Here is a 22,289-nt window from a genome sequence, read left to right as displayed (position 1 = left end):
CCTGTCAACTCTCCTTCACCCCTTGGCCTTACTTGTTGTCACTCATTTGTTCCCTATTTTATTCATGTACAGTGCAACTGACTCCTGTTTTACTTTAAACAAATCATATAAGGACACATGGTCGTCTGTCAATAATTATATATATAGTCTCTCAATTATTTTGAATCCAAAAAAGCAACCTGAAAGCAATGGTATTCCTTCTGTTGGACACTACATGTAGTGGTGCAAACATTATAAATTAAGCTTGTGACCAGAGGGTCTCTGGTTTAATTCCCAGACTGAAACAAATCTGTGTCGAAAGTGAAAGAGCATGAGACCTTGAGAACATTTCCCTGCCTTTCTGTTGTCCAGCTGTTTCACTAGATCCGCACATCGACCAAAAATACAAACCTACACAAGCTAATTAAAGTGTCACGCAAATCACAAAAATGTGTATTCAGTATATTCTCACTTAGCTTTACTTGTATCTATCTATTCAGATATATTTTTGCCACCACCCCAACAAAATTAGTTTTTTTCTGTAGAGCTCATTGCACTGGAAAATGTCTTTTGAAAATCTCAGAAGCTACTCCAGAAAAAAACTCTGTCATTCAGAACAACCCACAACTGCCATTGTTTTTTTTTTTTAATGGATCGACTTTCTCATGAAGAAATATTCCCTGAAGAACTGGTATCAGCACAGTTTATAGTGAACTATTACAGTGTGATGGCTTTTGGCACAAAAAAAACACAGAAAACTCCCGTCCACAGTATGTCTTGAAGGGATGAGATGTGGGTTCATTGTGTTATTAGCTTATTATCACCTTATTATCTCTTCTTATTTGCCGATCTCTTGGCTAACCATGGCTTACGCTGAGTGTGTTTGGTTTATGCCTTTGACAGGTGTCAAGAAGTTGGCAATGAGGAGAGGCAAAGAGAAAGGAGAGACGAAAAGTGCCCCTTTCTAGAAAATTCTGGTTCAGAAGAAGATGTCCTACAAATCCTACAGTACATGGCAACCATACTGGGTGAGTAAGATGTGTGTGTGTGTGGTCTGCAGTGCATACAAGTTGGTGTGGTAATGAGTATGTGTATGTATTCATTATAGCTTTCATTCCTTTGTAACTGTCTTTTTTTATGGTGCTTCCCTGGATCGATTGCACTGTACTTTGTTATTTTTATTACAAGTCAAAACACACTCACGTATGCGTTGCTTCTCTTTTCCCCAATTCATGTTATTCAGGATTCGCATTGTTTTTTTACATGTGTGTGTGTGGACAATTACACAGTTAAACAAAGCCATCCCACAGAGGCTAGACCTCCAAAACACATCGTAGACACTAATATGGTATCATATGGTACCATTTTATACCGCTTACCTGGATGTGAGTCATGGTGACTCATGGTGACAGACAGCAGTAGACTAGACATCCTTCTCCACATGCCACGTCTTCCTGCTCTTCCTGTGGGATCCCGAGGTATTCCCTGGCCAGAAGGGATATAAAATCCCTGCAGCATGGTCTGCCCTGGGATCTCGCCCCAGTTGGATGTACTTGGAATGCATCCACAGGGAGGCGTCCACTGCCACTAAAAGCCTCTGTGCCCAAACCACCTCAATTAACTCATTTCAAATAATTCCACTCTATGTCCAAGGTCCGTCATTTGTCCTAAAGGCTGAGTTGTGGCATCCTTCAAAGAAAACCCTTAAGCTTCACTTTAAGGATTAGCATCCTCTTCATCCTAGTAGTTTGGCAAAAAGCTCATGTCACTGCTGATGACACACCCACACCAATCTTGCTGTCAATATCATCTATTAGCTTGTCATGAGTTCAGTTTTGTGCAGGCACACTGCAAACAATGTATCTTTTTTTTAGGTACGGGTTAGGCAGGATTTGGCGTTGCAGGCACAGCTGAACGTATATAATCTGTCTATTAACGTGCCGGAGTATCACAGCCATTGTTGATAAAAAAATAAATAATTATGGAACCGAGGAAGGGGGTTAATATTATTACTTTATACCTCAGAGAATATTCAAGTTTCTTCTCTTAACATTTGCTAATTTAATCTATCCAACTTTTTTTTTAATTGTATGACAATTAATACCCAAGATAATAATAATATGGCTCCGTAATTATTATTATTATTTTAATACGTTTTTAACAGCATTTTTGAATTGCGTCACTTCTTGCATTAACTTGTTTGCAGTTTTCTCTGCAAGTCTGTATAATTATACACTAAGTCATTATTTATGTTTTTCAAATTTTGTTTATTTTCTTTCACATTTTGAGATTTTGTTTCTGTTTTTGTTCTATTTTGTTTTATTTATAATAAATAAATATCAGTTTTAGATTTGCTATAATCCCTTAATCCTATTTTTTCCTGAGTTATTATTCAGTTAGTAGGCATGTGACATTTTATCTTCTCAATATTCATTATTTTAACAAGGCTTTGATGTTTGATTATTTTGAACAGTATTATTTTGTGATTGATATGCTTTAAAATTAAAATCTTGGTCAAGACATTTCATGGAGCAGATGTAATGTTGAGTTTCATTTAAAAAGAAGCTGTAATGGAAAATTATTACACATGCTTAGGGTGATGCATTGAGAAAGACAGTGATCAAAGATGCAAGTGTGTTTGCTGCTGAATGACATGTTTTCTCAATCATATTGCTTATATTCATAAGTAGATTTTTTAAGTCAGGGTAGGTATTTGATTGTGTGCATGTGGGCAGGTTAGGTGTACTGTTGTGTCATCAGTTCATGATGTTATCCTCAAAAGAGTGCTATTCGACATCGCTGACATCGATGTTTTGCATCCTCTCTCTCTCTCACAGGAGTACCATTCTGTGAGCTGCGAGAGCATTTCGGAGAAGAGTTCTTTGGCCTCTGCTTTGAAGAAAATGAACGAGTGCTTCGGGCTGTAGGCGGCAACCTGCAGGACTTCTTCAATGGCTTTGACGCCATTTTGGAACACATTCGCACCTCCACAGGGCGCCGTGCCTCATCTGAGAGCCCCTCCTTCCAGTGCAAGGATCCCTATGAAGAGGAGACAGGGAGAAGAAAATTGGATAAAGGTGGAGAGCAGGGAGAAAGAGATGGAAGAGGGAAGGTGTTGCTTTTACATTGTTTCAACCCTGCCTCTGTTGTTGGCTTGGTCATGCCAGGGTTTATCAGAGCTGTTGCCAGGCGGATCTTTCATTCAGAAGTTGAGGTAGAAGAGGTGCCACCTCTAACTCCCTTGCTGCCCAATGAAGATACAGAACACGCAGACGGAGACTCCACAACCCCAACCCCGACTGCGTCCCCCACTGCCACACCCTCCTCGTCCCCGTCCCCTCCCTCTCCTTTCCCAACCTCTGTTCCCACAGTTTGCTTGTCCTTCCAAATCCAGGAGACAAGCCCTCCTTCCCTCTCCTCCCTCCCAAATGCTGCCTCAGTGAGCACTAAACGCCCCCTTCTTTCACTCTCCACCAACCCCAGTGATCTGTGCATATCCCTGGCCACGTTTTGCCGTGCCTTTCCGTTTCACCTTGTCCTGGGGCCTCGCATGGAGCTACTGCAGCTTGGAGAAGGATTGAGGAAACAGGCTCGCATTGAGCCTCACCGGACTCTCTTGTTCAGGGACTTTTTTGAGATTGTCTCACCTAAGATGGATCCTTCGTTCCAGGGCATCCTGCTGAGGCTTGCATCCCCATTTACCATCCGCACCAGGCCTGATACCACACAATCTGGCACCAAGGAGAAGGTAATACATATATCGTACATAACTGATGACACTGTTGCTCAAATCCTACTTTTCACCAAATATTTTAGAGAATTATTGCAATTTTAGTAAGTGCTTGTTTAACTCAAATCAAGTTTCAAATTTGAAACAATAAGGCTGCTATTGTGTTATCTTTTCTATTTACCAACAAATCCTGTGAAAAGCCCAAAACCAGCAATGAATTTGTCTTCGAAACAAGTATCGTCTGTGTAACCACAGACAGTAATTTTATTAAATTCCGTTCTTCAAATGGTGATGGCCAAGGTAGTTCATTTAAAAAATGTCTCAGCCACTCCATTTTTGATCACTGGAGAGTGTCTCCATGTCAAGCAGGCAATTCAGTGTTTACAGTAAACAACTCTGGCTATGTTCATTGTAACTTACCCAAATGCTGTGATGTGATACTCATTTATTAGATTTTTTTAATAGTTTTTGGACAATAAAAGTCTATTGGGAATATGATACTGGTCTGTTGGCTATGTAGATGATACATGCAAGTAGGGCAATTCCTTGTTGCCGTGTTTTCATGGACTTGTTGGTAGTCGTAAAAAGATGAAGTATCACCATCCTTACCCTCCAAGTTATACAAGTGTAATTTACAGTGCTACAACAAGCTTCATGAGGAAATCCACCTATTTTAGTAGCACATTTATTAATTGATAATTTGGTTTGTAACATCACTTTTATTTGTGATGTATTCACTATATGATAGAAGTAAGTACAATAATCACCATCTCTGTGCTATTATGTTATCAAATGAAAGCTTTGTGTTTCATTTTAAATAGGTGGAGTGCAGGGCGGCCACATTTTGGTTAAATTTCTAGTTTGTTTTATATGTTTCCATTGGAAGCTAACACACAGGTTTCCAGAGTGTTCCAGGAGTTTGTATGTCAAAACCGTGTAGTGTCTGAGTTTGGTACAGTTGAACATGTCAATTATTTGCTCTAGTCTGAGGTTTGAATTGGTTCCAATTTGCCAGAAACAATTAATACATCAGAGTTGTATGCTATATCCAGTTCTTTATTGATTGGGGGGTCAGTGCAGGCTGTAAGTGTCAGCACCAAACTCCCTGATGATAAATAGAACTGACAGAGAGGAGACGGATCAGTTCTGTGTGTGTGTGTGTGTGTGTGTGTGTGTGTGTGTGTGTGTGTGTGTGTGTGTGTGTGTGTGTGTGTGTGTGTGTGTGTGTGAGAGAGAGAGAGAGAGAGAGTTTGAGTTTGAAAACCAAAACTCGCTTTTTCCACTAAATTTGTCCGTTTAAGTATATACAGGAACATTATGGAGGAAGATCTTAAGTGTCAAGCCCGGCCTTTTTTTTATAATCAAAGAGTACTATAGTAATCTGTCGTATTTTCTGTATCTAAGCAACCAATCTACTTCCTGTTTACACAGGCACCCGCATGACCAGTGTATGTGAATTGTCACATGATATTCGTTTTCAGGCTTGCTAGTATGGACGGAAATCATTTTGAAAGCGATGCTAAGATGCCTGTGTGGACAGAGATAGGTTTTGTTTTAAAACCCCGGTTTTAAACTCAACTGCATTAGTGTGGATGTAACTGAAGTAGCATTCTAAAAAAATCTCTCCCCATGAGAGTAAATGTGTACCCTTTGATCCACCACAAAAGTATAAACTAGTTTTGATAGTTTGGTTCCAAATTTGTCCCAATTCATCCTGAACCAAAACATACAGTTACTGAGGGAACACACTGTTTGAGGCAACCGGGGAAAAGACGTGTGTCTACTATTGCACTGGTGGGTGGGAAGTCTTTGAGGGATCATGTCCCTGGCGTTAGCATCATTCCATCTTATCCGACCAAGAAAAACAAAACAAAGAAGTAAAATTAGTTGATCAATATTGTTGAAAGGCACATTTTGATCACTTGAGGTATGTGAATGTAATTTTGGGGGTAAAAATGGTAGGGGTATAAAAAGACGTTTCACAGAGAGTACTGTAAAGCACTAGTATATTGCTAGTGCAACTGATTCTGAGGCAGCTTTAGCTAAATTCAATTCCTCCCATTTGTTATATGGATGTTACTGGTTGTTGAGGCATTCGAGGATTGTTTTTACATTGCTGTGTTTCCTTCTCTTTTTGGGCTGTGCTTTTCTGTGGTGTCTCGTCTAACTGGGGCTGATTCTATGAGTGAACCAGACAAGATAAGCATTTTTTTTGAGAGTGACCTGTACACAGTGCTAGGTCTTATGCACATGTACTGTTTGGGCGTTTCTAAGCACACCGGCTACTTTTGCTCATGTAGGCAAAGCATCACTATGAGTAAAAAGGTGGGTGAAAATAAATGGTATGTGAATTGACGTTAGTAAAGGTAAATCATAATCCTTTCAGCTAGTCACTTTACTTGTCTCACACTTTTTAAACAATTCACAGAGATGTGAAAATGGCTTACCAAATGTTGAGATGGCTTGTCTAATTAGGAAAATTATGTTAGTTTATGTATCATGGCAAGATGTGAATAAACAGCACCACAGATCTGCAGCCAAAGGCAGATGGTGCAGTTAAAAGTCCTGTCATGTCATGTTTTCCTGTCAGAGCCCTGTTTACACCAGTCTTTGCTCTGACACGTAAATAGAACCCACAGACAGCTAGCAGAATCACACGGCTCACAAACCAGTTAAAATACATTTTCTAAACATCCCTGATACCCTTATTGGTAAGACTTTATAATAACTACACACTATGAAGCATTAGTTAAGTATGAGTAAACACTTAATTCATCATTTACAAAGCATTGTTCCTGCATTAACACTCATTAGTATGCAATTCATAACAACAGTTATAAATGTTTTATTCTTGATTAATAAGCTTGTCTATTATGTGTTTGGTGATTATGTTTTTCATACTTTGTAAATGAAGTATTATATATATTACAAACCAATTATTAAGGAGTTGTAGATGATTAATAACATCCTTTATAAAGTGCTAGTAAATGATTAAGAACTTATTTAGATGTGCATTATTATTGTTAATATATGCCTTATAAATGCGTATTAATACTGCAATTCATGATTAATTCAGGTAGTTACTCGTCATTTATTAAGTATTTTGTGTGACCTCATGTAAAGTGGACTATCTATGCCTTACAAGGCGTTGATGAATGACATTGAAAGGCCATCAGTGCCTCAAAACCTGTCTGTTAACAATTATTTTCAATATTACTTCTGTCTATCTTTTTTGTTTATTTGATTAATTGTTTTGTCTATGAAGTCAGTAAATAGTGAAAATTATAATTTCTCACAGCCCAAGATGAGGCCTTTGAATGTCTTGTTTTATACATCCATCAGTCCAAACCTCAAGATATTCAGTTTATTATCATGCATAACAAAGAAAAGTGTCATATTCTCACAGAAGTGATTTGAGAATTTGGAACCAGCAAATATTTAGCATTTTAGCTGGAAAAATTACTGAAACATTAGATTACCAAATAGTTGCCAATTCACTTTACGTTAAATGACTGATAAATCAATCGACTAATCGCTGCAGATCTCCTATTCATATTTTTTGATAACATATTTCAAGATGACATTACCCATGGTTGTTAATATAAATAGAAGGAGTAGCTACTATGTGACAATTTGTGAACAATGCTGTTTGAGTGAACAGCACAAAAGTGAATCATTCATATGGGCTCCTCCCATACATGTTGTTTGCACTGCAGCGTGAAGGCTAGGATAGTGTTTCAGCTTTGTGTACACAGAGCTCTAATTGAGTGATTTTTGGACTTGTTTTGGCCAAATAAACCAATCCCTGGGTTTAGGACATTAATCTGAACAGATGATAACCAAACACATGGTACATACAGTAGGTTCACAGATCCTCCATACATACAGTACATACTACATGCGGATGCCCATAATGAGACACTACAATGCTCACAGTTGCAGGATTCCCTTCCTCACAGTCAGGTCTCGAGGACCGCTACAATACATCTCGTCTCGAGCTGTCATCTCCTTTCTCAGTGTCTCATAAATTCACTATCATTATCTCTCTCTCTCTGCTGCTTACCCATTTCTATTTTTTGCCTCAGTGTTTTTTTTCTCTAGCATGTTCCCAGCGTTTTTTAGTTGCTCCGTCTTATGGATTCAGACAGTTACTTCATTTGAAAAGGGTTTATAGCTCAAAAATGGAACAACAATTACTCAAAAACATTTTTGTGTCCCTGTTCAGGTTACATTTTATGGCCGTCACACCAATAGCATCACTCCCAAATGTGTATTCTACTGTAACTGCTAGTAAGCTTTTAAAGGTCATGATTCAACAGTATCTTCTTTTATTCTTTTCAATGGCATGTGTTCTCTCAGATTTTTGTGGATCAGAGGAAATGTAATTGTAATTTTAGTGTAATCCTCCATATTTCAGGAAGATGACTCCATAGTGAATCAAGTTTCTTATATGAACATTATTGCTTTTTTTAGTCTAAGTAAAAATGTACGAGACACAATAAATACTTTTTCTTTGCTTTTGGTTAAATCAATCACATTGAGCACATTGTCACTGTTGCCTCACAAATATATATTTGTATGTGTTTGTGACTGTTAACCATTGATAATATTTGAGTTTTTGCCTTTTTAGATGCCAGATGAATGGGGCTGGCAATGTATGTGAATTACTGACAGGAAGTTCAGTCAAAGGATTGTATTTGAGTTCAGGGTTGGCTGAAGTATCAGTGTTCTGGTTCGATGTGGTGGCCTCATAACCTGTCTTTCTTATCTCTCCCGTCCACAGCCCACTGGTTGAAAAAAGGCACTTCATACTGTTTTCAGTGAGTCAGTGTAGCTGCCTTCTCTGTTCCTTTTTTATGTGTATCACCATTTATCAAACCTGCTGCTGCTGAAGTTTAAGTTAGACACTGGCTCCAAGCTCCAAACTAGACACTTCAAAATCGGTGTTGCAGTATGTGTTTGTGGAGTTGGACGAACAGACATTGTTTTACTTTATTTTTTCCGTATGAATCTTGTGTCACCTGGGCGGAGAAGCAGAACAAAGGGGGAGCGAAAGAGAAGGGTGGTCTGACATTTTCACTAGAAAGGGCAGCGAGAGAAGGCGACAGGCCAAGGTAAAGAGGCCACAAAAGAGCACTCCCCTGTGTTGCACTGTGTGTGTGTGTGTGTGTGTGTGTGTGTGTGTGTGTGTGTGTGTGTGTGTGTATTAGAGTAGCCTGTAGTGGAATTTCAGTTTGACTTCTTTTCTTTCTTCACCCAGGGACATGGGCTGTGCAAGAGGCATCCAAAGACCTACTGAAAAGGTCAAGTCCCAGCTCTCTCTGTCCCCCCGCTTAGTGTGAGCACTGTGATCAGCACACAGGGGAGCGTACACAGGTTGCACTGTCAAAAGCTATCTTCTAACCAGTTCCTTACTTCAGTTCAGTTCATCATGTCTCCTTTACGCCACACTTTCCTTTATCCTTAAAGGTCCCATATTGTAGAAAGTAAGAATTCCCAGTCACTTTTTTATGTTAAAAGCAGGTCTAGGTGCTATATAAATACTGTGCAAGTAAACCAGTGAGTCCCCCCGGCTGCGGTGGCGTTGTGAAGAAGGCTTGATGTTTTTCGAAGCTTGGAACAGAGCTGAACTAAGCTCAGAAATCAGCATACGCTTTTATTGGCTATAAGACACATCAACAAGGTTTTGCACTCACTTTTTGAGGACTGTAGTATTTAGCCTGCTAGAAAACAGGACATGTAAATGTTGATGTCATTTGTTTGGGCCAGGGCCAAGCTGTCGATGTAGACTTATTTGGATGCTGATATTTTATTTCTCTTAAGAATAACAGGATGAATACGACAGAGAATCCATGAATCACAACACCTGCCTCCACATTAGTGATGCCATCGCTGTAAACACCCAAAAGCTCCCAGACTCTTTGGGTCAGAGAGTCAGAATTCTGGTTAGGATGAGTCAGTGCTTTTTTTTAAAGGTTCTAAATGAACAGTGTGTGTGGAGCCGGAGCCCTAAACCAGCAGTTGTCTTGGTTTCAGCCGATTTTTAGTTGTAGACCAAATGCCATGAGTATTCAGACACAAGCCCTTCTCTTTTCTGTGACATTTTCACCCAATGCAATATGCTGTGGGAGAGGCACAAACAGGATGTTCAAATTTGCAACGTCATTCTTGTTATTTAAAAAATACTCCTGTATTGCATTTGCAGGGGTTGCTGAATGAGGTTTGTTTGTGCATGTGTGCAGCTGCGTGTCTGAGTACAAAGACAATTTTGACATTAGCACCACCTTTGATCTGTTTCTAGATAAAGCACTGCCATGATGGTTTGTTTGTTCAGTGGAGAAAGTGCTTTGAAAATCACGGCCCTCTTTGTCTCTTGATAAATTTACAAAACAGGGCGAATGATGAAAAACAGGCATAGAGACAGGAATAAAACACCAGAAGTAATAAACAAGACAAAAATATTTTAGTCTGATTGTTGAAACAAAGATGAAGAGAATATAATGTCTTAATACTTTTCTTTTTCAATGAGAAAATGAAAATGAGTGAGTATTAACAATACACGTGAATAATGACCAGAATAAACAGACTCATAAAGATGAGGCTTAGCTTTGCTTAGCATCAAGTATTTTTCTTTGAAAACTAAGCAGCAAGGGCATTTCCAGTCACCTTTACATTCCCTAGAGCTTTCTAACAGCCTGGTGAGAACATGAATCCAAGAAGGTGTGCCTCGGGTCCTTGCTGCTGCAGTCTTGAAACTCACTGGTCAAGACCGCCTCACTACTGTGCCTGCCTGGTTCTAGAGCACTGTCAGCTTTGTAGTGGCACTCTGCCTGCTGAATGTGCATCCCGTTGCACCTGTTCCCAGTACTGTTGGGCTGAGCATGGGTCTCATGTCTTTAAATTTAGGGAGGAAAATTATTGTAAAAGGTGTTTGATCTTGACCTAAATGTAATTTTAAAAACCCTATTTTCTTTGTTTTGCTGCATCTTGGCATCGCTGCACCATAAGTTTGATCAGCACTCAGCACTCAGATTTCAATTGTTTGTGCTCTTAAACTGGACCAATATGTATCAGTATGCAACAAATTTTCTAGGAATGCATCAATCCGATATCGTATTGTATATGTATATGTATTGGAGTATCTGTGACAATGGGGCCGATCTATTCTATTTAATTAAATGTTTATGTCTGATTCCGAGTGTACACGTCATGTGTCAGCAGCATGCCGTTAGGCCGCATTGCTGAAGGTACTAACAACACATCAGCTGTTTGGAAGTATTTCACGCTTGCTACGCCAACAAGTTCTACAGCTGCTTGCAATATCTGCAAAGCCAATGTTTTGAGCACTGCAAAACTGCAAACATGACCAACTTAGTCAAGCACCTCCAGAGGCATCCAGCAGTATTTTAACTGCTATATTACTTTATATTGGAATTTAAATGTTTACTCTAAACAATAACCAACAATTCAGTAAATCTATATTTGTTTTTATTGGTAACAATTTGTTTTACAAAGTTACAGAAGCAATGTTTAAGTCAAGCCACTGATAGTCTTTACCAGCCGAAACCCAAAGGCCAGGTATCGGGACTGAAAAAGACAAATCAGTCTAACCCTAATTCGTTCAAACATATGATGCAGAGATGGGCTATTCAGTCTTTTTGCATAAAAGGGTTTGAAAAGTAGTCATTCATGGCCAAATGTTTGGTGTGTGAAAGATGTATTACTAAAGCTGCTTGATGTTATCTCTATTAAAGTGAACTGTTTTTTCCCGTTTATTTCAAAAGGGTCTGTTTTTCAGCTAGATCAAATTTTCAATCCGGTGCAGATTAGTTGTGATCCTGTATTCTAACTTAAGCGTTTAATTTCAATGTGAAATGATAAAATAAGACACACACAGCCAGTGTCCAATAGGATAAGTGCTTGATCAAAAAAATATCTAAATTAATTGAAACAGATTGAATTGATCCGCACACCAAGTAGCTCCCGTTAGAAGATTTGTATTGCTGTGTGATTCCTATGACTTAGTGTGCAAACCGTCCTGTTTTAGTTCATTTAAATGACCCTCAAACAGTCCTATTAGCTGATTACCTGCATCCAGTGCATTTAAACATTATCAGTGTTTATTTTTCCAGAGCTTACATAGATCCTGCAATATGACTCGTTTTGACCTCTGATTCTAGTCTCAAATGAATTTACCTCACAGGTGTGTTTTATTTATTTATTTATTTTTAAATATGAATCAGCATTTTAAAGCTTCTGCTGAGTCTTTCATCTGAAACAACAAGGTACAAGCACCTCCCATGCAAATGTGTGTGTGTGTGTGTGTGTGTGTGTGTGTGTGTGTGTGTGTGTGTGTGTGTGTGTGTTTATGCAATGTTTATATAGGCTACATGCTGTGTGTGAGTGTGTGCATTTAATTTACTGTGAGTGGGAGGTAAGAATACGGCACAATATAGCCAGGGTCTGACAAGATAAGGGCGTTGTGTGTGTGTGTGTGTGTGTGTGTCTCTGTGTGTTGGAGATAGAGAGAGAGAGGGAGAGAAATAGAGGGAATAGAGAGGCTGACTCATTGACTCTTTGCTACTCAGTGCTTGTTCATGCAAATGAGTGTGTTGACACGCCAGAGTTCGCTCATAAAAGACAATCCATTAGCTGTCCGTTCCACCTCCTCCATCCTTCTTTCCATCGTTGTCTCTCGTACCTCAAGTCCAATGTGTCTCGTTCTCATGTCTCTCTCTTGTCCCTCTCTTGTCTCCCTCACTCTTTTTTCTGCCTGTACTTCAACCTCTGGCCCTTTCAGCTGTTTTTTTCTCCTGCCCCCCCCCTCCCATTCCTTTTCATCTATCATCAGGTCCTTGTTGCCTATGGCGATAGCAGCCTGAATCTGTACACTTAGATAGATCTTGTGTATGTAGAATGTGACATCCCAGTGCGTGCTGCTCAGGCCTTGCTATTATAATACATTAACATAAACGTATGAAGTATAATACAAACCTCCATCATGCATAAATACAAAACACACAAATATGTACACAGAGTGAATATGAGTCAGGTGGCAGAATAACAATAACGGTTTATACATAGGTTAATACGATTTTTTAAAACATTATTGTATAATTTTTCTTCACTTAACAATCTGTTTCCATGCCCTGAAATATCGCATTATAAACACTGTAATATGTTTATCTGTAAATAATTCTCAGAGTTGCAGATGCAGAATGTTATTTCCTCGTGGTAACAATGCAGTAACCTTGAACAAGGGCTTCAGTGTAAATGTGTAACAACCTGACACAAAGAAGACTCACTACTACATATTGACTGCAGGGACACAACACACTGTTTGACTCTCACAGTTTGCTTTGTTTTTATCTGCTTTTATAAAAATACATTTTACATTTTTTCTGTCTGTCTAAAGTTCAATTGTGCTTTCTTGTTGTCGGCCTCCTGTTGCTTCTTTCTTACTGTTTGCATTGTTTTTACTGTCTCATCGTGCTTTCATCTTACTTTTCCTTTTCTCAGATTTTCTTTCCCTCTATTCAGCTATTTATACAATGCTATTTTTTCTCATTATTTCTTTCTATTTTGTTTAGCCTTCCCACCTTATTTTCTCTGTCTCCTATCTCTCCCACCCTTCCCCCTTCTTTCTCTGTGTTGCTTTCTTTCTGAACCACTCATTTTGCCCTTTCTTCCTCCTTCATTTACTCACCTCCTCTTTCACTGTGCTGTGATGCCAGAGATGTAGGCAGAAGGAGAGGAGAGTGCTGAGTTAAACACAGACGCACAACTAGGCCAACACAACTGCCTCCAGGGATGTGTGTATGGGTGTGTGTGTCCATGTATCTTTGTATCTGTGCATCAGTGTGTGTGAGAGTTTGTGACAGAGTGAGACCGATAATGAAAGTGACAGATAAACATAGGCGGACACACAGAGAGTAATCTGGTGAGACACTAGTATAATTATACCTACTGTACACAATGAAAAAAGCAACAACAGTTAGATGGATATTTCAATCTTTGTTATGTAATAGGAAAATGCAATGAAACAAAAAACAAACATTAATGGCAGTCGTCTTGCAGTCAGGGAAGGTTATGCCAGTCCTGCAGGATTTGCTTGATGAGTTTGCTGGTCCTGATGCTTTTATGCAGGGGCAACCCACATTTTAGGCTTTACAGTGTGTACAAGACACTGACTCAGTCTAGACTACATAGTGTAGTGACCTTAGCTTTAACATGCAGGCTATTTAAGGTTTACCTGAGTAGGCATTGTTCCAGCTGCTGCTTGTCAAGTAAAAGTGCACCTTGCAATTTTTCATGTGAATCGCAAGTTGCAAGGCTCAGCTGCACAATCTGCATTTCTGGTCATATTGCTTGTTGCAGACTGACTTGTAACAAATTGTTAACCTCTTCTTGTAGCAGTCTCATCCCACAGAACATTTATTGTAATTGTGTAACCTGTATCGTGCCCTGTCCGACTATTGCAGCTGTGTTCCCATATCTCAGTAACTAGTTTGAGTAAATTGCTATCAGAAATGATGAAACTACATAAAATGTATTAAATCGTAATAAAACTGGAATTATTCTATAATGTGGGAGATGATTTCATGTCTGTGGGTGTACTCACACAACTGTTCTTAAACTCCCATATGACACTATGACTATATATAATATAGTATATAATACTGCTGTATTGGTGTGGCAGCATGTGCAGATGTTAGGCATACAGTGCTACAGTAAAACCATGCCTACTAAACTACTGTGTGTGTGTGTGTGTGTGTGTGTGTGTGTGTGCGTGTGTGCGTGTGCGTGTGCGCGTGTGTGTGCGCGTGCGCGTGCGCGTGCGTGTGTGTGTGTGCGTGTGTGTGCGCGTGTGTGTTCTGAGTAAGTCAATCAGTTGTGTTTCAGGGGATAAGTATGTTTTGAACTTGGACCCTGTTGGTTGTAGGCTGCATATGTGTTTGCATATGTGTGTATGTCAATGTTTCTGAAAAACAGACAGTCAGAAGCAGTATGCGGGTCTCCCTGTTGGATGTATTTTGTGTTTGTGTGTGTGTGTGTGTGTGCGTGTGTGTGTGTAGATGTAGACTGTATGTATTATGCAGACCTAGGAGAGCCTTGTGCTATAAATAAAACAGGGCTGCAGTGTGCTCACTGGCGGAATAATCTATCTGACACTATGGAGAAAGAGAGAGAGAGAAGTAATTGAAGAGACAGAGAGATAGAGAGAGAGAGAGAGGGAGCGACGGGCAGGAATGAAAGACAGGTGAACACGGTGAGAGAAAGAGAAACTAAAGAAAAGGAGGGAACAGGGGCAAGGACTGAGCAGGAGCTGGAGTCATATTCAAAAGGGCAGCAATGTGCAATGCCTGTTTCAATCTCTCTCTTCTATATCTCCAGGCTGTTTTGCTTGTGCTCCCCACACCTGGTGTGTGTTGTCATCATGGTTAAGGGCTTGTGTGCAAAATGTCAAGAAGCTAGTGAATCCAATTTTTATTCAGCAACAATTGCAGTATTTATTATGTTGACAATAATATGGCAGTTGTTGGTAGATCTGCAGCCTTGCAAGTGTTTCTTTCAAAATCAACACCTTCTGACAGAAATATCATTATTTAACAATTATTTGACAAGTTTGCTCCTCGATTTGTCTGATAACCAATCAAATAAGACGTTGCATAATATGATAACATAGGTTGTTATTTGACATTTGGATAGAGTTTGGGTCAAACCAGTGACATTGTGATGATGACAGGATTGTCTCCTTAATAACTAGGTCATCAGTTAACCCAGTTTTTACAGGCTCTTCCCATACAGGTCAGCCTGCATTATACATCAGACCTTGCCATGCTAAATGAAATGTATTATCAACTAAATCACAGTTGTTGCTGTAATTATAATCTGTGTTGTATGTACAACATTGTGTGTATAAACCTGTTGATAAGTAAAGGTATGTATGTTTTCCACTACCCCTCTCCTCTGGCTCAGTGTATTTCTGCAATCTGCATATAATCAGGATTGTCTTTAAGGTTTTCACGTTCCCTCAGCCTTGACAAAAGGCCTAACTTTCGTAACTCTTTCCTTTTTACCATTTGATTGCTCTGCCAGGTTATGGAGTTGAAGGGTCAGATGATCCATGTGCCCGAGTCCTGCTCCCTGATGTTTCTGGGTTCGCCACGTGTTGATAAGTTGGAGGAGCTCATGGGCAGGGGCCTCCACTTGTCAGATATCCCTATCCATGATGCCACGCGGGATGTTATCCTGGTGGGGGAGCAGGCCAAGGCCCAGGATGGCCTGAAGAAGAGAATGGACAAACTTAAGGTAGAGTGGTTGATTATGGGTCTATTCTATTCTATATTTACAGTGCAAATTAGGAAACTTCAGTTTATTGGACCACTTTGCCATTGTGAAAACATAAGCTCATCAATCAATCAATCAATCAATCAATCAGATGTTTTTCTTCTTTGTGGCTTCTTGTTAATATACAATTACTTTCCACCTTCTGGAATATGTGTAAATTGTTTAAATCTACAGTAAGCTGATCACATAGGAACTAGCTTGTGTCATGGCAGAAGTAGTATTGGTAAAATGATTTGTTGTTTAGGAGTTTAATTACTACTAAGCCTTACCAGCTACAAACAGGCCACAACATCCACCAAATGCCTTTGGCTGCCAACAACAAGAAAAGATGAAGGCCTTACCTGAATCCCAGTGAGCTCTACCCACTTTTGCCATGTGTTAGGGGGCCGGTGCAGTTTCCCTTTGTTTTGTTGCTGCATTTAAGTTAACAATAGATGCAGACAGAAACTAAGCCAAAATAATTCAAGGATGAGGGATATCATTAAGTGACGCCACTATTTTCTTTCTTATCTACTGTCTCTCTGGAGCCTGCTCTGACAGGCTCATATTAGTTAAGACCCGCCATCTTGTCTATTGGCAATCAAAATGACAAATTACAACCTGTGACCATGACATGTTGAAATAGAGAAAATACACAAACATATTCTGTATATTTGGTAGGTCTTTATTTCTGTTTTCCATCATGCGAGCGAGACAACTCACTGAAGCAAACTTGTTTAATGCAATGCTTTGGCTGCACTGACTGATTCATAATGGCTGGAAGAACGTGGCTCCTGGGACTTGCTCTTATAATTTGCTTTCAAAGTACCCTTGAACAAGTCACTGAGTTCTGACCCAATCCTATGCATCTGTTCACTGCAACACTCCCTCACTGCAACTACTCCCCCAGGCCACTGTTATAAATAGCTGTATCTTCGTTTGACTTGCTCGCTTGAACAATGGTATAGCACTGCATCAGACAGATTTGGCATTATGAAGCTCGCCCACAGACACAATTACTCATATGCAGATACACAAAATCAAAAATAAATCAAACACAAATACATTTACATGCACCAGCAGTTTTAATTTGGTGCAATACTCCCACATCCCCGAATCGTTGTCATCAGTGCCTTCTTTCGAAGCAAAGCACACAGAACAAATCCTCCTGATTTCCTTCTTTTTTCTCCTCTCAGGCCACATTAGAGCGGACTCACCAGGCACTGGAGGAGGAAAAGAGGAGAACGGTGGATCTCCTTTATTCCATCTTTCCAGGTGATGTGGCACAGAAACTGTGGCAGGGCCAGCCAGTGCCCGCTCGCAAATTTGATGATGTGACCATGCTGTTCTCAGACATCGTGGGTTTTACTGCTGTGTGTGCCCAGTGTACACCTATGCAGGTCATCTCCATGCTGAACGAGCTTTACACGCGCTTTGACTACCAGTGTGGCATTCTGGATGTTTATAAGGTCAGTAGACAGAAAGACGCACACATCTTCTTTATGCGATGTAGTAATACCTGTTGGGACAGGATGTTGGGACGGGGCATAATTCTATGGAGAGTTTTCTAAACTGTGAAACAATGGGTTTATAATAATAATAATAATGGCTTGATTGGTTTATATGCACACCTGAGGTCATCTTAAAAGATAAATGTTCTCCAGGAAGTGACAGTTTCCCAGGAACTGAGAGCCCCCCTTCCATGGAGTCTTTTAAGTATTGCAGTTGTATCAAAAGCTAAATCTTTAGGGTGTGTCTTTGTCTGTGTACTGGATATATGTTTGTTTGTTTGTTTGTGTGTGTTTGTGGGGACATAAATCTGATTACTCAGTCACACTGTGGGAGCTCGCCTTTTTGGGACAAGGGGGGTCAAAATAGGGACAATTGAACGTCCCCATAACCTAAATCATACATTTTTTTAGGGTGAAGACTTGGTTTAAAGTTAGTCAGGTTAGGTTTGGGTTTGGGTTAAGGTTAGGGAAAGGATTAGGTTTAAGCTGGTAGTGGTTATGGCTAAGGTTAGAGTAGGTCTCTAACGAATGTAAGTCAATGTAATGTCCCCAAAAGTCATGAAAACACAACTGTGTGTGTGTGTGTGTACTGTGTGTGCTTGCGTTGTGGAAAAAGTAACTGATTAATGGCCAGTCTGTGGGAGCTTAACAAAGATGTGTCAATATTGTCCATCGGACAGTGTGGCTTTGGGCCATCTCCCCCTCCCCCATCCTCACTATCTATTATCACATCAGTATTTCTCTTCATTTTTACTCTTTTCACCATTGCTTCTCCCCATCATTCCCATTGCCATCATCTTTCCTGTCTCTCTCTCTCTCTCTCTCTCTCTCTCTCTCTCTCTCTCTCTCTCTCTCTCTCTCTCTCTCTCTCTCTCTCTCACTGCCTCAGTCCCTGTAACAACAACATATACTACAATCCCAGAAAAACATGCTTGTTCTTTGTGTTATCTCTCAGAAATGTCTCGTGTCAGATGCCTGGGGAAAAGGAAGAAGAGATACAGAGAGGAAGGCTGAGAGATTGGGTGTATTAAAGAGGGGTTATGTGTATAGCAGTTAAAGAGACGAGTGTGATTGTGTAAAAGAGAAAGCAGGAGGACAAGGTGAAGAGATTGAGGGATGCATATGTTGCCATTGTCATGGTTACTGTCGAAATGATTGTGCTGGTGGCCTAAATGAGTCCTAGTTTTCTTTTTCCCTCCTCTTTCTCCTCTTGCGCTATCCATTCTATACAACAACCACATCAACTGTTATGACACCCTGCTCACTCCTTCAACTGGAAATATGGCAATACAACCCTGAAAGCGGCATTCCTTGATTGCTTTATTAACGTGTGTTTAGAATTTGGCTTTTGGAAGTCATTCAAGGAAGACTTGTTATTACTGTACTTCCATCTCTGGCATAGTAAGCCCAAACATGGAACTAGGAATGACTTGACTTCTGTTTGAAGATGTAATATACGGAATGAGCTCATTACAGCGAATGAATTGCTTACTGTATGTGGGAAACACTGCACTGTTGCTTAAAAGATCCAATAAGATGTTTTTTCATTGACTATACAAACAATAATGCAATGAATTTCAGCTGATAATGATGTCACCGGATTGATCCAAGCATTTCTACATGCCAACAATTAACATTTGACAGTTCTGTGGTGGTCTGGTATATCACAGCCTCAAGATGCCCTACTACTAAAAATACTTTTTTTGTTCTTAGTTTATATTGTTTATTGTTCTTTAAAAAAAATCATCTTTATCATAATGGATTATAGCATATTTCCCACTTAGTAGATGTAAATTAGCTTTGAGCTAACTCTGGCACTGCACAATATGTCAAGCATTTATATTTGATATTCTTCATGGTTCTTTACAAATATAATAAAATAAACCTATTTGTAATGCCTGTTCTGTTAAACTTGTTAAACAGATTCTAAAACATTTAATAAAATATTATTTTGTGATGGTATTTCAATGATCTTCAGGATGGATGCCAAGGTGTCAAAAATGAATAGAAATGTTTGGTTTTCTTGGCCTCTCAGACTGGGTCAGAAGCAATGCACGATGCTGTAAGCGGCTTTGCCGAGATCCTTCTCCAAATGCTCACCAACTCTTATTGTGAATGATTCAGGCCAAGAGGGAGAAACAGACACATACTGTAGTTCTAATATTACAAGAGGAATGAAAGAGTTCTTTTATTTGCTCCTCAGTGGAGATGTTATGAGTGATTGAATGAATGGCTAGTTAGTTTTACACATCAGCAAAGCCACATTTATTCATTTCAGTTTCTGCCCCTCCTCCACTGTTTTTCATACAGATCGAAACAATCGGCGATGCTTACTGTGTGGCAGGAGGACTTCATAAGAAGGTTGATAGTCATGCAAAGCCAATTGCACACATGGCTCTGAAGATGATGGAACTGTCTGAGGAAGTGCTGACACCTGATGGGAAACCTATCAAGGTGAGTTTTTTTTATTTTTTGTAACACCAATCCACTGCTAGCGCATGGAAACAAGCCTAATAAGCTTAAATGATTGCTATTTTATTAATGATAATGACTTGGTATTCAGGGATTGGTGTGTTGTTGTTTTTTGCGTTTTTTGTTTATGGATTTCCTCCATAACTTTATTTCTGTGAACAATTTTGTATTTAGTCTATTTTATTTTGCATATTTAAATGTATTTTGTTTGTCGGCCTCCATTTCTTTTTGGTGCAGAACTCTGTCATTAACTGAACTTAAATGAGCTGTACTGCTTGTTTGATGCCTGTATGTTTTGCATGCTGAGTAGAGCTCAGGATTCCCCCTGAGAAAAAAAGGTAAATTGTGTGTCCAACTGCTTATTATCAAACTTAAGCCTGGTGCTTTAGCTGAAGCTCTGATTTTTGTTGTCACAAACCAACAACTGATTGTGACTGATTGTGACTGATTGGGCAGTTTGTCTCTACTTTTTCTATTTATTTATTTTCTTTATTTCCTTAGTTAATGTTTAACATTGTGACTTCCTTTAATACCATGAAACAAACGTACAATCAATCACCCGCTGAGCTGAATCACACAGTTGTCAAATTGTGATTGGTTTGACAAAAACAAAAAATACAAACTAGCCAAAGCGTTTTTTCTATACCAGAATGATAATGTGTGGAGCCAGACCTTTCTTCATGTGGAGATAGGTCTGGCTATGTAAGACTGTGATTGACATAATTTCCGATACTTTGGTGTTGCAGGATGGGGATGGATTGTGGAAAATGTGAAGAGGGATGATATAGGTATATGTAAGAGTTCTCAATCGACAGATGGTTGAATGATAATTCAAAGAATGGATTAATTGAATCTACTCAATAATTTTCAAAAGAGGGACTTTGATTGAGAAATGCCTCAATTATTGAAAATCATGATTTTCCTATTAACTTTGTGTTGCTTGGGGTGGTCTTTCCATGTGCTCCCAGAAGTGACATTAACACTTCTTTGGTATTCCCTCCCTGCTCCACATATCTGTCGGTCCGTCCGTGCGTTAGGGATGTTTTTTTTGGGCTGAATCCGATAATTGTTGATAAAAAGATTGTATCTGAAACATTGATATAATCGGTTGATCAGCGGAAATTGTGAATATATTGTGAAAAAAGTTAAACTGTAAGAATGTGTCTCCTGAAATTGACATGAAGCGATCAGATAGAGAAAAGACATATCACTGCTTCTTTTCTTCTTTCTCATAAACAATCTTAAGCAGAGTGCTGACAGGCTTGCAGAGAGTACACACACCTAAAACAGCCAAGTTGCACTGCTCTTTTCCAATGACAAAGACAGAAGAGAAATAATAGACTTGTTGCCGTCTGAGCTTAACAAATTTGTCCAATGCAGGTGAAACAGAGTCTATCACTGGTGCAGCCAAATCATTATTCACACTCACACACTTACATTTTCACTCACATTGCTTCACTGTAGAGCCTAACTCTTTAGTGTCTGTGAATGTTTCTTAATGTAGATGCATTTGTGTTTACAGTGGGTGATGATTATATGTGCTGTGTGGGTGTATGCATGTGATGTTTTGTTCCATTTATGTACCATATGCTTCTGAGTGGTGTGTGTGTTTGTGTGTGTGTGTGTGTGTGTGTGTGTGTGTGTTTGTGTGTGTGTGTGTGTGTGTGTGTTTGTGTGTGTGTGTGTGTGTGTGTGTGTGTGTGTGTGTGTGTGTGTTGGTTTTCAACTGTCTCTCTCTTTCTCTCTGTCCTCCTTAATTTTGTCCTCTTTTCCCATTTTTTTTAGCTGTGCTACTTTGTATTCACCTTACACAACCTCCCAGAGGTTGCTTGATTGATATTATTGCAGTAAAACATTTTTTTTTTCCAAATGGGTTACTCCTTTAGTTCATGTAAGGTCTTGCATATCAAATTGTTGTATTTTACCCCGTCTCTGGACAGTATGTGATATAACAAGTTCCTTTCCGTTTGTTTTTTTACCCATTGTTTAATTTTTGCATGTTGGCTATTGAACATTAAAATGGTTATGTTGCTAGAGGAAAAGCATGTGTCCCATATATCAACTACAGTAAAATGACACACACTTTCACACACTGTGAAAAAAAGAAGTGTTAAAGGTAGAACACAGCTGTTGCCGTGAGTGTTTATCCTCCTTCAGAATCCATATTATGTGTCCATGTGGAATTGCATTTACCAGTATTTAATGGAGTTAGAGAAAGGCAAGCTTCTCTTTTGCAAAAAGAATGAGGACAAAATTAAGTAGGAGGG

The 22,289-nt window shown here is 39.4% G+C and overlaps 1 protein-coding gene across 2 annotated transcripts in view; it reads left to right on the top strand.

The window, feature by feature from the left end:
- gucy1a2 (guanylate cyclase 1, soluble, alpha 2) overlaps positions 1 to 22,289 on the top strand; it is a 36,385-nt gene that overhangs the window by 7,510 nt on the left and 6,586 nt on the right. The window contains exons 3-8 of one of the 2 annotated variants that reach the window (XM_068709665.1): positions 883 to 1,007; positions 2,817 to 3,727; positions 15,809 to 16,021; positions 17,236 to 17,314; positions 17,393 to 17,508; positions 19,861 to 20,004. In XM_068709665.1, the coding sequence (XP_068565766.1) occupies positions 883 to 1,007; positions 2,817 to 3,727; positions 15,809 to 16,021; positions 17,236 to 17,314; positions 17,393 to 17,508; positions 19,861 to 20,004 (1,588 nt within the window). Of the gene's footprint in view, positions 1 to 882; positions 1,008 to 2,816; positions 3,728 to 15,808; positions 16,022 to 17,235; positions 17,509 to 19,860; positions 20,005 to 22,289 lie in introns of both variants that reach the window. The other variant, XM_068709656.1, reaches the window with a different exon arrangement.

Source organism: Cebidichthys violaceus, unplaced genomic scaffold, assembly GCF_023349555.1.
Source record: "Cebidichthys violaceus isolate CVI_PGR_0920_01 unplaced genomic scaffold, fCebVio1.0.p SCAF_1, whole genome shotgun sequence".
NCBI lineage: Eukaryota > Metazoa > Chordata > Actinopteri > Perciformes > Stichaeidae > Cebidichthys > Cebidichthys violaceus.
The sequence above is the reverse complement of the archived record's forward strand: the minus strand, read 5'-3'. Positions and strand labels throughout refer to the sequence as shown.